The sequence below is a fragment of the Brienomyrus brachyistius genome, chromosome 10 (assembly GCF_023856365.1).
Source record: "Brienomyrus brachyistius isolate T26 chromosome 10, BBRACH_0.4, whole genome shotgun sequence".
Classification (NCBI taxonomy): Eukaryota; Metazoa; Chordata; class Actinopteri; order Osteoglossiformes; family Mormyridae; genus Brienomyrus; species Brienomyrus brachyistius.
Window position 1 is genome coordinate 12726693 of NC_064542.1, and position 16103 is coordinate 12742795.

The 16103-nt window shown below is 47.2% G+C and overlaps 1 protein-coding gene across 1 annotated transcript in view; it reads right to left on the reverse strand.

Moving 5' to 3' along the window:
- Nucleotides 1-15864, reverse strand: part of LOC125750049 (disks large homolog 4-like) — an 83514-nt gene extending 67650 nt beyond the window's left edge. The window contains exon 1 of the mRNA XM_049027320.1: nt 15350-15864. Within this exon, the coding sequence (XP_048883277.1) occupies nt 15350-15379 (30 nt within the window). The 5' untranslated portion in view covers nt 15380-15864. The remainder of the gene's footprint in view (nt 1-15349) is intronic.
- Nucleotides 15865-16103: the final 239 nt, after the last annotated feature.

Sequence of the window (16103 nt, forward strand, 5' to 3'; positions counted from 1 at the left end):
CTGATCTAAAGCAGCTCCCATGTTCCGTGGTCCTGCGTGCCAACCTTCCGTGTGCAGCTCACACTTGCATAAAGGGATATTCTACAGAAAGCTGGCAGAAAGCCAGCTTATGTCCTGTGACATACTTCACATTCTATGGCAAGACATATGATGTAAGAGCAAGAAAATGTAAATGAGTGTGTAAGACTACATAGAAGAAATGATAATCAGCAGAAGGGGTGCCCTGTACTGCAGGGGGTGTGCCCTATACTGCAGGGGGGGTGTCCTATACTGTAGGGGGTGTGCCCTGTACTGCAGGGGGTGTGCCCTATACTGCAAAGGGTGTGCCCTATACTGCAAAGGGCATGTGCCCTATACTGCAAGGGGTGTGCCCTATACTGCAAAGGGCATGTGCCCTATACTGCAAGGGGTGTGCCCTATACTGCAGGGCGTGTGTCCTATACTGCAAGGGGTGTGCCCTGTACTGCAGGGGGTGTGCCCTATACTGCAGGGGGTGTGCCCTGTACTGCAGGGGGTGTGGACTATACTGCAAGGGGTGTGCCCTATACTGCAAAGGGTATGTGCCCTATACTTCAAGGGGTGTGTCCTATACTGCAGGGGGTGTGCCCTATACTGCAGGGGGTGTGCCCTGTACTGCAGGGGGTGTGGACTATACTGCAAAGGGTGTGCCCTATACTGCAAAGGGTATGTGCCCTATACTGCAAGGGGTGTGCCCTATACTGCAAAGGGCATGTTCCCTATACTTCAAGGGGTGTGCCCTATACTGCAGGGCGTGTGTCCTATACTGCAAGCACTGTGCCCTATACTGCAAGGGGTGTGCCCTATACTGCAGGGCGTGTGTCCTATACTGCAAGCAGTGTGCCCTATACTGCAAGGGGTGTGCCCTATACTGCAAAGGGTATGTGCCCTATACTTCAAGGGGTGTGCCCTATACTGCAGGGCGTGTGCCCTATACTGCAAGGGGTGTGCCCTATACTGCAAGGGGTGTGCCCTATACTGCAAGCACTGTGCCCTATATTGCAAGGGGTGTGCCCTATACTGCAGGGCGTGTGTCCTATACTGCAAGCAGTGTGCCCTATACTGCAAGGGGTGTGCCCTATACTTCAAGGGGCGTGCCCTATACTGCAGGGGGTGTGGCCTATACTGCAGGGAATGTGCCCTGTACTGCAGGGGGTGTGTTCTGCATTGCGGGGGGAGGGCGGTGTGCTCTGTATTGATCTGGCCGACATCTGCTCCCATGTCTTCACTGGATCTATAAACACTTTGGCAAGACTGCACCAGCCCCAATGAGCCAAGAAGACTATTTTAGAGAGAAATTCTAGAAGCCACATGTGAGACAAAATGAAGTGATAGATAAGTGGGGAAGGATGGGAAGGACAGAGGCCCAGAGTGCAAGGGGTGGAATTGCTGAAAAGGCCAGGAATGAACAGTGTGCGGAAGGAACAATGTAAGAAGTACAAACAAAAAGAAGAATCTCACAATGGCAGGGCAGAGACAACACATAAACTCCACCAGTTCGTAGCATCAACACACCCACTTTGATTTCTAAGTTCTCCTAAAGACACCACAAACAGTGTGTCAGCCTAAGTGGGAAAAATATGCAGCAGGAACATTAGAAATAGAGGAGTCTGTTCAGGCTGCCCTCCACGGATTTATCTCTAAGTGATAGTAAACTCTTGCCTGTCTCGGCCGTTGTAAAGGCTTTGCCTGACCTACTCAATCAGGCGGATCATTCCAAACCCTCATTACCCTAGGCTGATCTCATCTGTGGCCTGTACTACGAATTGTGGTAATTTGTCGGATTTAAGGTACCACAGTTAACTGGACTTCATATTTGTTCACTTACATTTTGCCCAGACTACCTTAAATTCAACAAGTTACCCTGATAAGCCAGTAACCCTGCTTCGTAGTACAGGCCACTGTTCCCCTTAAGAGCTCATATAGTTTGACCAGATTTGCACCGGGTCACCTGTGCTTGAGAAGACTCTGTGCTTGTTACTGGTCCATACCTCACAGTCATGTAAAACCTATCATCACCCCAGTTGCTCTTTGAAGCAGGGTCACCGAAGTTACTTGCAATATTCTATGTGAGATCTTACCTGTTCATTGCCTCAGTGTGACTTTACTGGACCTAAATCCTACACATATACAGAAATGTCTCAGCATTTCCCTAATCCTGTGTGTATTTCTTAAGTACTTCAACATTAATGCCCAAATCTCTCAAAAGCAAACTGTACCTGTACTGTACATTCTCACTTCCACAAACACTTTGCATTGATCCTGGAATTCATTCTACAATTCTGTTATAGGTGTGTCTTGTATATCAGAAAATTGATTGGGCCCAATACATAACCCTGTGGTACCCCTCAGATTACAATGGCCCAAGATATTTCTTTGCCTGTTTTCTTCAAAATACACTAGCAGGGAATGCAACTTCCTTTGCTTTTATAACTGGACAATAAGGGCTTGTGTAGACATTTTTCAAAAAAAATAAGAAACTGTTGCCAGTCTGCTACATTTCCTAATAAAATGCTTGAGCCCTTCTTGGGAGACGCCTAAAACTCATGAAGCACCTACAACACTTCCACAGTCGGCAGTGATCATACATTACGACGAGCATAGCCCAGTCTGTTCCTGCACTAGTGCACCCTATAGGCTACAGCAGGTGATACACTGCTGTCTGCATCATTCAAGCCCAAGCATGGTACTGTGTGAATCTTTGAGTTTTCGCCGCTGTAAGGTACGGAAGACTTTTCTCCTTCTCATGGAATTAATTTTCATCAGCCATAAATCGATGCTATAAAAAGGAAGGGGGACATCTGAACAGAAGATTGCACTTGTGTGTAACTTCTGTTGTTACATTACGCGACGCTGAAAAACATCGTTTCCGAAAATACTGACCTAAGGAAAAAAAAGTGCAAAACGAAAGCCATGCATATGATGAGAGACCGGCCTGCAAAATACATAAATAACAGTAAAACAGCGAGTAATTTGTCTGGAGTCTTAATGATGTAGGGCGGCTCATGAGGAACAGGACGCGGGGGAGCATGTTTGCTGCGTAACAATGAATCTGACACCTCTGCTGCGAGAGGGGAGAGGAGGAACAAATGATCCCTGATGTGATGCATCTGTGAGACATTTACACATGGCAAAGGTGCTTATTCTGGCTGTGACACACACACACACACACACACACACACACATAGATACACACACAGATCTGTCAATACCAGTAGGAAGGCACCTTATGGGAAAACACACTAAGGTAATGAGTGTCCTGATGATAATCGATTAATTTCCAGGTCATGAAAAATCAAGGTGGTGGTTGGGGGGGGGGGGGGGGGGTCAAACTTGATAAACCTCAAACCTCGGTGCTATGATCTGCTTACAGCCTCCACAGCACTACAGTGCAGCACAGGTCATTCTTCACATTTTACATGGCGGGGGGGGGGGGGGGGGTTGGTGGTCATGACAGTAATATGTTTCAAATTCTTAGTAAGCTTGTCACGATCTGCTTGTCCAATCCTCCCGTGTGCCACGCCCCCTCATTTACCTCGTGTGAGACCCTGATTGTTAACAGCTGCTTCGTGTTATTTCCGGCTGGTCCTGCGTATTTCAGTCCGCGTTCGAGTACGTTTCCATAGAACTGGCGTTGACGTTGTTTGCCGTGTGGTTCCTTGTCTGCCTGTTCTCCTGAATAAACCCTGAGCTCCTGATTCATCATCTTCCTCCTTCCTGATTCCCAGCTCCGTATTCCCTGCTCGCCTGACCAGACATAACAGAGATGGTATATGTCCCAGAGCCCCTTTAAATTCTCTCTTTCTCTTACTGGAAAAAGAAAATATATAAACTTTTACACAGACAAATTATTTTATCATTAAGCTTAATCACAGCAGTTTATTGCAGAGATCTTTTCATTTTTACCGTGCCAGTTCAGTCTCATGCGATGTACTATTAGTACACAGTGAGTCGCTGATCCTCATTATGGTCTGAACGTCTCGCCAGATGTCTTGCAAAATGTTTTTCTGGCAAGATCTAATGTGACTGATCTGACTGAGATCTGGAGTACATTCCAAACCGATTATCAATTATTATTATTATTATTGTTATTGTTATTATGTATTTGTCTATATTTATTTGTTTGTTTGTTTATTAATTGTCCCTTCCTGGATGTTCCTGCCTTGTGCTCTGCAAACTGATGGATAGGTGGATGGATGGGTGGATGTAATAAAAACAAAAAATTAGCTGTGTGTTTTTCTCTCTTAAATGGTTACACTTGTTTAACAGAACTTGTTTATTTTTCGACCCATAAGGCCTTTCTCCTCTCTGTGCTCCTGCTGTTCACATAAAGAGCTCCTTCAGAGTCCAGTGAGCGCACTGCAGTTTGTTACGCACCAGAAACTGCCCAGGGCTCCCGGGTATGTGTACGTCTCTCTCTCTCTCCCCCTACCCCCAGTGACACAGGCCCACATGCCTTGCCCCAGACCTCACCAGGGTCCGACCACAGCGCCTGCCTGCTGGGATCTTCTGTTCCAGGGGAGGAAGCTTGGAAGCGAATGTTGTGTGTGTGAACTGCGTGTGCACTTCGGTTAATAGATGGAGGCCATTGTGCGATGTCCAGGAAGTCCACATGCTTTGAATGCAAATGTGCTTCAGCTGTTTCTCTGTAGTTTGTTGTGTGGAGCACAATATCAAATGAATCCATAAGACTGAACTGGCGGCAGTATGGATGCCTATAAGGCTGCACCCAGGCCGACAGGTGCCGATGAAGACCTGAAGACAGCCGATGACGATCACTGCCAGTTCACAGCCTAACCACCGCAGAGCCATTTTACACTCTGTGTGTGGTCCTGGAGCAGCGGCGTCACTCACTGCCAACACTGGCCAAGCCCTGACAGTCCTTGTGAGGTGCCGATGCCAAATACGCACCCCCATCCCCGCCCAAGGGGGGACAAAACAATAGCTGTGCTTCACTGGATAGCTCTCTGTCAACAAGCTAGTGACAAACGCCATGGCTACCACCATGAGGAAGCACACTGGGCTGTACTGGGTGGAGTACAGCGACTGGGGGCTCATCCATCCAGCCAGCTAGCTTCAGGCTCCCTCCACGGGCACAAGTTTATTCCAGGGCATGTCCCCCCTCAGCCCACGCTGCCCCCCTCCTGCCCTGGATCAGGTGGAGCTCGCTCCTCATTACCAGGCTGAGAAGTGAGAGGCATTCAGGTCAGCGGGGGCCCAGAAAGCGTGACTTAAAGGGAACACCTACACAGCCCCTGATTGCCTAAGCAGCCCAATTAAATGATACATCCACACGCCCCCTGATTGGCCAAGCAGCCCAATTAAATGGAATACCCACACGCCCCCTGATTAGTGAAGCAGCCCAATTAAAATGATACACCCACATGATCCCTGATTGGCCAAGCAGCCCAATTAAACGGAATACCCACACGCCCCCGATTAGCAAAGCAGCCCAATTAAATGGTATACGCACGGCCCCTGATTGGCCAAGCAGTCAAATTAAATGGTATACCCACACGCCCCATGATTGGCCAAGCAGCCCAATTAAATGGTATACCCACACGCTCCATGATTGGCCAAGCAGCCCAATTAAATGGTATACCCACATGCCCCATGACTGGCCAAGCAGCCCAATTAAATGGTATACCCTCACACCCCCTGATTGGCCAAGCAGCCTAATTAAATGATATACCCACGGCCCCTGCAAACATATGCTGGCAGCCCCAGGTAAGGAAGAATGCTTAGTAGGAGATCCTCTCTCTCACACACACACACACACACACACACACCATAAAACTTCCAGGTGAAAGAGGGCACAGACTAGGAGACCCGCCCAGATGGAGCCTAAGACACACACAGTGGGGTAGTGCAAGAGTCAAGGGCACGTCTCGATGCTACAGTAACCTTCAGTGAACCTTCTGCCTATCAGGTTTAAGAATGACATCAAATTCTGACACCCTAGTCAATACTGCCTGAATACGGTACCAGCCCTGTGCCAATACTGCGCTCACATTTGGGCTGCACTGCCAAATCCGTCTTCCAACCACTCATCCTCTACAGGGTTATGAGGGGGGCAATTCCAGGAAGCATAGGAAGATGCTAGTCCATCACAGGGCACGCAGAGCAAGGTACAATCAAGAGATACCAATGAAGGCTGCCAGCAGGAGGAAACCAAACCTCGGTGTGACGTGGAGTGATCCAACTCCACATATAACCAAAACAGGGGTGAGACTCAAACCCCAAACCATAGACGTATGAGGCAACAGCGCTACCCACGCAGCCACCCAGAAATGTATACAGGAGCGGGGCCACGGGAACCCACAGCTAAAGCTGATTGGCCCCAGGAGTGCCCCTTCCCTTATGACTCACCGATTCAAAACAAATCATTGGCTAATGATAAGGGTGCCCCTCTGCATGATATATGGCCCCTCATATGCCCCCCCCACCTTAAAAAAAATCCTAGAATCAGCCCTGCAAGCACGCTACACCAATGCACTGCTAATTCTAACACATTAGTGCAATCAGTACGGCACCATCTTCAACAGGTCACAAACTCCAGCAGTACACAGAAAAACACCAACACTGACACCAAAGGTGAAGGCAAGGACGTTTCAACGATGAGCGTAACCAGCAGGCAAAATGTGAAATTTCAGCAGCGGTTCCCTACGCATTCGAACAAAAAAAAAAAAGGCATTTTCCCCCCCACATCAAACATCACACTGTGCAGCAGTATAATTAATGATGCTGATTTAAAAAGCTGTGAACACATATCTATACTCAAGTCATTACTCTAGCCAGAAAGAAGTAAGGAAATAAAACTAATAGGCACAGTATCAAATATATACACAAGCAGCACCCGGCCTGACATCAGCCAATAGCATTCCCCATAAACAATGATGTCACAAACCCTTAACCCTATGCTTGCTACAGCCATGGTGGCTACCGCATAACAATGGCGGCAAATTTCAATCCCTTCAAGGAATGAACACAAATCGTTTGGTATGACAGATGAATCAGTGATGCAATGAAAAGACAAAAAAAGACTGGCGTGCTGAGTAAGATCATCACAGTCACTTTCACATATTTATAGACGCGTTTACGAACAGGAACCTGGCCAGTTCCTGCCTGGCTTAGCCAACCGTGCACTGCTCTCTTATTGCAGTGAAATTTTCTGGATATTGAATTTATTCAGAATGGGGAGATTAAAGACATGCGACTCGGATAATTCATACTAATTTAGGCAAACAATTTTACTATAATTGGTTCACAATAATTTAATTCATTTTCTCTCATGGAAAGACAGAAATGAAAACGGGGATACCTGCCAGTGGTTTGGATACTATTTTACACGGGTATTTTTAAGAGAATCCAGATTACATGACATGTATACATCCAATATTACAGGCAGTTTTGCAGCTCAGAGATGCTTCTCATTTTCTTGGCTCAAGGCTTAGGAGAACGCATTCCAGAAGATCCGACCCCTTGATCAGCCTGAAGATGACTCCAGCAAGCTCTTAAAAAAGGATAAAAAAGCTTAAAAATATGCCAAGAGATATTCTTTGAAAATAAGTATATTTCACAATAGTCTGCACCCCTTCACTAGGGCTCAACTCCTCGTTCTGCCAACAAGAGAACCATGACACCACGCCTACCCCTGCTCCCAGCACCTGTCCCACTTACTATAATACATTACATTATTCATTCTCCTACCAGATGCATTTATCACATTACCCATTTACACTCTTCATTCAGGGATCCACAATTCATATTAAAGTCTCAGTGGTAGGCATCTCAGGATATCAGACGTTCAACCTCTTTAACTACATCGACTCTCCTACTGTTGCTCTATTGCTCCATTAATCAGTCATCGCCACTTTCTTTAAGTGTCTTACAGTCAGCCAACAAAACGTATCCCAGCATTCCTAGGGTACTCTACCGATGTTGGGGTGTTTAGATGGAGACATCTCGGACGATGAGAGGCCTCTAGTTCAGGGTGAAATTGACAAAGCACCTGTCATTTGTCTAAATGACCAGCTGGCCAAGTCTACACACACACACACACACACACACACACACACACACACACACACACACACACACACACACACAATGTGTCCATCACATTCAAGAACATGTGAGGGACACAAGCATCCCAACATTGGGACGACCATCATTATCATAATGACCCATTTGCCTACAAGAGGTAACAGAAGTGAACATGGACTCAATAGATGTTCATCTGAATATGAATTTTACCGGGGAGGCGAAACACGCGGGAAGTGGAAGGATGAAAAGGGGCAGAGCGCAGTTCACTGGCAGCCGCCATCTCCGGTAAGTAAAAGAAGACAAAGTCCCAGGAGGAAACATTTTAATTATGAAAGAGGGTGTGAAGGGAAAGAGAGTCAGATGAAAGGTTGGGGTGAGGATCTGCAGTGCAAGAGGAAGGGTAAAGGGGGACCGGGAAGAGGAGGCAAAGGGAAAATCTAATGGGGGGGGGGATGTTGGACTAGGGAGCAGTGCTTGCGGGGTAGGAGGAGAGCGGAGCCTTCCATTAGCAAAGCGCTCTTCTGTGTCTGTTCCATACACTGCATGAACTGCAATCAGTCAGAAGCCATCATTACACAGCAGACTGGGAAAAACCAGTGCCAGTCACATATTACACTGGGAAGCAGGCATCGTTTGCACCATATACTGGCAAACCGTTCTTTAGCCTGGGCGAGCGAAATTAATTCCACAGTATTCTCACATACTGGGATTAGTTACACTAGATAATTGGGGAACTGAGATTATTCATGTAGTGCACCAAAATACTGTGGGATTCAGGATAGCGGCACAGTATACTGGGGAAAAGGGGGTCCAGTCACACTGTAATGCAGATAATGAGACTGGTATATTAGGAGAACCAGAAAGGGTCAAAGAGTAAGACGTAGTGGCGATGTGCGGCTCTGCGGGTTAGGCCTCCGTGCCCCTGATCAGAAGGTTGTCAGGTCAAATCCCGAGGCTGGCAGAGTGATTTTGCGGTCGGGCCCCTGAGTAAAGCCCTAAACCCGAATTGCTCCAGTGACTGACTGACCCTGCATTGCTTTAAATAAAAGCATCTAATAAATAAATACATGTAAGTTGGGCTAACTAATCATCAGCGCCAGCAACAGGAGTCTCGAATCAACAAGAAAATACAGAGTAATACCCAGTAATGATGTGTATAAAGGCGCAGCATCATTCACGCGGCATCAGTGCTCACTGCACAGCCGTAAAGCCTCTGAATCTGAGTAAGAGATACAGAGAGTAGGAAGGTAGAACGAGAAGAGTGGAGTACCACACACTCCAGGTTACACGGATGTCAACGCTTTCCATCAAGGACGTCACGGTCCGCGAGGAGGATCCCGCCCCCTCCTATCAGCATTGACCAAACACCCTGATGCCGCAGCACGGCTTTGGGAAGCCGACGTTAGAAGAAAGGTGCTGAAGCAGCAGTGTGTGTGTGATATGTGGGGCCTGTCGTGTCCCGTGAGGGACGCATCTTACAGAGGACTCATGGGCAGAGCCTCCTCCTCCCCTCTCGGCTCATGACACCACAGGTCAAGGGAACTCCTACCATTAGGTGTCAGAGGCTCCTGCCATGAATTTTGGATGATGACCGGAATGAATTAACTGTCAAAAGAAGGGATTACCATTTTAGCTGCAAAGAACTACTCAGGAAGTCATTAAGCCATTGACACACTCGCTGTTAAGACTGCAAAATGTGTTCAGAAAACTGTACACAGAGAACATTCTGCAAATGCACGCTTTAAATCTGGCAATGTTGTGAAGATGCAAACAGATCTAGAAAGGCTGGTAAAATGTGAGACAGACGCAACTGATTAACCAGGAAGTCAATGTGACTGCAGGATGAAACCGATTAGGAGTCTTGAATATACGTACAGAATATTCTCTGGATCAGCCATCAAATTCCAAGGCTGGTGATTATGACATCACTGTGACATCCCCATGGAATGATGTCACTTCCTTGACAGACAGGTTTTTTTAAATAAAGGAATAAATGAAATGAAAACAAAAATGACACTCGCCATTTCACTAAATAAAAATAGATTTTTTTTTTTACCTAGAGTATTTGCTCTACGATGATATCAGTACCAAAACTTGAGATACAAAATAAACACACATATCTATGAGGACTACAGGGTTTCAGAGTAACGGGAGAAATACAGGCAAAGTTGACTAAACCAGCCTGAAACCTGGAAATGTGGATGCAGTGGGATGATCAGTGGTTAAAAATGTGTCTGGGTCCTTCTCAGTTCTGTATTTCAATTTCAGCAATTTTACCTGGACACTAAAACAAAACACAGCTTAGTCACCATACTAGGCTAGGTACAGTGCCCACAATGAGCTTAATACAACTCCCACATGTAGTCGAGTATGGTGTCCATGGTGAACTAAAGGCAGTTCTCACATGTGGTTCAATACAGTGCCCATAAGTTACAGTTCTCACATAGGGTTTAATAGAGAGGTCAGAGGAAGGTAAATGCTGTTCCCACATGTGGTCGAGTACACGATCCACAATGATCTGAACAGTGTTCCTGCATATGGTCAAGTACAGTATCCACATTGATCTGAATAGTGTTCCCGCATGTGGCGTGTACAGTATCCACAATGATCTGAATAGTGTTTCTGCATGTGGTCGAGTACAGTATCCACAATGATCTGAATAGTGTTCCTGCATGTGGTGGAGTACAGTATCCACAATGATCTGAATAGTGTTCCCGCATGTGGTCGAGTACAGGATCCACAATGATCTGAATAGTGTTCTTGCATGTGGTCGAGTACAGGATCCACAATGATCTGAATAGTGTTCCTGCATGTCGTTGAGTACAGTATCCACAATGATCTGAATAGTGTTCCTGCATGTGACTGAGTACCATATCCACAATGATCTGAATAGTGTTCCTGCATGTGATTGAGTACAGTATCCACAATGATCTGAATAGTGTTCCTGCATGTGATTGAGTACAGTATCCACAATGATCTGAATAGTGTTCCTGCATGTGATTGAGTACAGTATCCACAATTATCTGAATAGTGTTCCCACATGTGGTGGAGTACAGAATCCAGAATGATTTGAATAGTGTTCCTGCATTTGGTTGAGTACAGTATCCACAATGTTTTGAGTACTGTTGCCACGTATGGTTGAATACAGTATCCACAATGATTTGAGTACTGTTCCCACGTATGGTTGAGTACAGTATCCACAATGATTTGAGTACTGTTCCCACGTATGGATGAGTACAGTATCCACAATGATTTGAGTACTGTTCCCACATATGGTTGAGTACAATATCCACAATGATTTGAGTACTGTTCCCACGTATGGTTGAGTACAGTATCCACAATGATTTGAGTACTGTTCCCACAGGTGGTTGAATGAAGTGTCCACAATGATTTGAGTACTGTTCCCACGTATGGTTGAGTACAGTATCCACAATGATTTGAGTACTGTTCCCACGTATGGTTGAGTACAGTATCCACGATGATTTGAGTACTGTTCCCACGTATGGTTGAGTACAGTATCCATGATGATTTGAGTACTGTTCCCACGTATGGTTGAGTACAGTATCCACAATGATTTGAGTACTGTTCCCACAGGTGGTTGAATGCAGTGTCCACATTGATTTGAACTGTTTCCACTTGTGGTTGACTACAGAATCCACAATGATTTGAATACTGCTCCTGGATGTGGTTGAGTTCAGTGTCCCCATTGATTTGAGTACTGTTCCCACGTATGGTTGAGTACAGTATCCACAATGATTTGAGTACTGCTCCCACATATGGTTGAGTACAGTATCCACAATGATTTGAGTACTGTTCCCACGTATGGTTGAGTACAGTATCCACAATGATTTGAGTACTGTTCCCACATATGGTTGAGTACAGTATCCACAATGATTTGAGTACTGTTCCCACGTATGGTTGAGTACAGTATCCACAATGATTTGAGTACTGTTCCCACAGGTGGTTGAATGCAGTGTCCACATTGATTTGAACTGTTCCCACTTGTGGTTGACTACAGAATCCACAATGATTTGAATATTGCTCCTGGATGTGGTTGAGTTCAGTGTCTCCATTGATTTGAGTATTGTTCCCACATGCGGTTTAATAGTGTTCCCAGATAAGACTGATAAAGCATCTAGGCTAATAGACAGTGTGCAAGACTACAAACTATGTATAACGAGAGAAAAGTGGGAAAGAAAAAGGGCGCAAGTAAATCCCTTCCCTAAACACACACACTGTACTCGCACAGACGGTTATTGATGTTCTCTCATACTCTCAGTGGGCACAGACTCCCTGTCACGCCGTACGCGTGGAGGTTTCTGGTGACAGCGCCATGTGACGTGGGCACCCCTGTGTGACCTCGTATCTGAGCAGCTCAGATAGCTCACACTGCTGCAGGGCCATTCAGCAGGACACCAGGCTTCATCACCAAATCAAATTTAGATCTTCATGCTACTTTAAATTCTTAAAATATCGATTTGCACCTCCTGTGTAGGTAGTAGCCAAGTTAATGTACATGTCTTCACAGGAAAGCACAACAACTGGTTTAATAAAAATTCCTCAACTAAGACCTGTCATGTGACCTGTCATGTGACCTGTCCTGCGCGTTGCCTCTACTGGGGTTCTGCATAGCTGTCTTCTGCATCCTCCCTGCATCCTACATTCTTTTGCTGCGTGTCTCCTTCTACAACCCCAGTTCTGTGAACATTCATCTCAAGCCCCCTGTATCGAAAGCGGCTTCCCCCATCTCTCTCCTGGGGCAGCTGACCACCAGCCACAACCCAGTCTGTGCCTCAGCCCACAGATCATTCATCTGCCCTCAGCGGTATCATCCAGCATGACTTGGACTGTTCTGAATGAACGAACCACACCAACGACAAATGACACCCTGACCCATCCCGCCCCCCAGCATGCAGACCTTGGTCACCACCTCCCACCTGGACTCCCACCGGAGCTAACTACTGGCTCGTACCATCAGACCAGTCCAACTCACCTGTAAACCGCTACACACCTCCCTGTCCCTTCTAACACGCCTCATCCCTCCTGCTCTCTGTCAGCTACCATTTGAGGCATTGACCAGTTTCAGAAATGTTATACTGGCATATAGCACTAGTAAGGGCACCAAATGCTCCCACACACTGGACTTATCTAAACTCTATACTCCAAGGTCACATCAGCTGACAGTATGGGGAAGTTTGACTCTCCAAATGGCTCCCAGCTTTCGCAGGCATTGACAGTGTGGTGGAAGAAAAAGTATCTCTGCAAAATGCAGACACTCTTCCACGGTCAAAGAAAATTCTTTGTGAGCAGAGCATGCACACCTACTGACTTTGGTTTCCGATAATGACTGACTTTACTGTATCTGCCCTATTCTCTTTTGCGGCATATAAATCAAAACACTTCTACATTACTGCCTGTCTCTCCAGGACACCAACAAATGAAATGCTGCTGGAGTAATTTTTTTATTTATATTCTTTTCGCTATTCCACTATTTAACATCAAACAGCGATTACACAAGTATAAGCAGCAGAAAAATATGAACTTGTTTATCTGTGTTTGAGACATTGGCACCACAACTTAGCAGAGCCACAGATAAACTCCACACAGACTGCATACATAACAATGTGTACATCTAATGTTGTGAAATGGGTTTGGTGGTACAACAGGGGCTGACCAATGAGGAGCTGCCTGCTGCAGAGCTGCCACATTATTGGCGGAGCCTGGGAAAGTGGGCGTTAACTTTGATTTGATAAACCATCAGCAATCATGAAAGAACTGCCCCAGTGAAGTTATTTGACCTGTAGATGGAGGTAGGAATGTAACAGCAGAAGAGAACAGAGAGGCGACATCGCAATATGCCACACGACAAGAGGAGCGGGGAGGCAGGCGTTACCAAAGGACCGATGCCCGGTAAGTCACGCTTTTAAAATAATTAACAGTTGAGGCTTGGTGTAGTTTATTCTAAGTCTCTGGTTTGTGCAAATAAACCAACTATACACCCACAGGCTGTCCATGTAAAAGCCTTGCAAATCCCACCCAGAGGCTGCAGACACTTCAAACATGACCTCATCACCCGCAGGGGCAATTACGTGTCTCACTGGGCCAATGACTTAAGGATCTTCACCCATTTAAGCAGCTGTCTATTTTCCTGAAGCGATTCGGGTTAAGTACTCCTCCTGAGGGATCCACGCCAGAGCTCCTGGGACTTGAACCAGTCACCTTTCAGGTCAATGCGCTAAACGTCAGGCTACGGGTAGGTACAGTGCAGGATGTGCGAAGCGCCGAACGATGTACTTTAGAGAGCCGTCCCAAGGGGGCGCACTCATAAAGGGGCTCCCGGCTTGTTTAATGAAAAACGCGGCAATAAAAACCGAAGCGGTTCATCAGCGTGGAGACGCCGATCGCACACCCAAAACACGGGAGCTCAGGTGTGCAAGAGTGCATCTGCACGGTTACATCTCACAAGTACTTACAGATTGCATCAATGGTCGACAGGAGGCAACTTTGAATGGGGAGCCTCCTTCCACAGGCTCATTCACACGTCTCAACCCCCCCCCCATGAACCTCTCCTCCAAACAAGACAAGTCAAGAATGTGTCTCCATCCCAACAACCAGCCGTATGACATTCTGGACCGGTGTGATAACCCAAGTTTGATAACCAGAGCGAAATCCCATCACCCTCTAGACTGCCAGAAATCCGTCTCAGGCTAGAATCCGCCGCTGCCGCTGCTGCCACTGACATCACGCAAATGGTCCGCATCGGGGATCTTCCTCGCAGCGTGATCGCACCCATGATTGCCAAATTACGGCATAATTGCATTAGCATTCATAACCCACGGCTCACCCGGGTCCGGCGTGCAGCAGGGGTTTTTTTTAACTCGTTTTTTTTTTAGCCCGTTCCCCTCACACGTTACATCTCCCAAACACCCTAACGCTCCCATCTACTTTGCAACCATCGTCCCCGACGGGACGACACCAGACGCCACTGGCCCCGGCCTAGAGGCAGCGAGGGCCCAAAGCCGGCAATACAGGCGTCCGTATGCTTCATATACAAAAGAGCCGCCTGGCTGATCACGGGCTGAGCGAGCAGCATACTAAACGAAGAAGGTGTCACCACCGAAGGCTCTGTACACTACGAAGGCAGACGGGCTGGTGGCAGAGACAGAGGTAGATGTGGACAGCATGAAGCCAGAGAGCTCAGCCGTGTCCTACTCCCCCCTTACCCAAACGTGCCGGATCTCAGCACCCCCCTCCCCAGCCCCCCTGTTGAAGCGCGTCAGCTTACCTTGGTTGTAACAATGCAGAGGCAGTCCATGGTACTGAAAATAAACAGGTGGAAAAAAGGCAAGAGCCCTCGGCCTGCCCTGCCTTCCCCTCTCTCTCTCTCTCTCTCTCTCTCTCTCTCTCTCTCGCTCACGCGCCGTCGGCCTGCCTAGCCCTCCTCGTCTTCCTCCTCCTCCTGTTATTCTGCCCTCTTTTAGACCGACTGAAGCAAGGAGAGAGGTGAGAGGAGGGAGACAGAAAGTGAGGGAGCGTGTGACAAAGGGGATGGAGGGGGAGAGAGCGTGAGAGAGAAAGAGAGAGAGAGGGATGCTGGTGGTGATGGGTGGGGGGAGTATAAAAGAGGAGGCTGGTTTTGAGAGGAGACGCGTGGAGGAGAAGAGGCTGAGCAGGAGTCGACGGCTGCCGACGGGGTCCGTGGCAGGTAGATCCTGGAGAAGGGGGCAAGATAGAGGGGGAAAAGGGGGAATAACGGGGAAAGAGAGAGTGGAAAACGGGAGGTGGGGGCAGGGAGGGAAGGGGAAGATGAAGGAGGAAAAGAAAAAGAGTGAGCCGGGAAGAAGACGGGTCCACAGAGAGAGAAAGACAAAAGAGAGACTGAGGGTGAGAGTGATGCAGTAGGGAGAGGAATGGAAGGAGGAAGGGGACAGGCAGTCGGGAAAGGGGAGGAGATGATGGACGTAAGTGAGAGAGAGAGAGAGAGATAGAAGGATAGGCAGAGAGTGAGGGAGAGCGAGTGTGGGAACTTAAAAGGAATT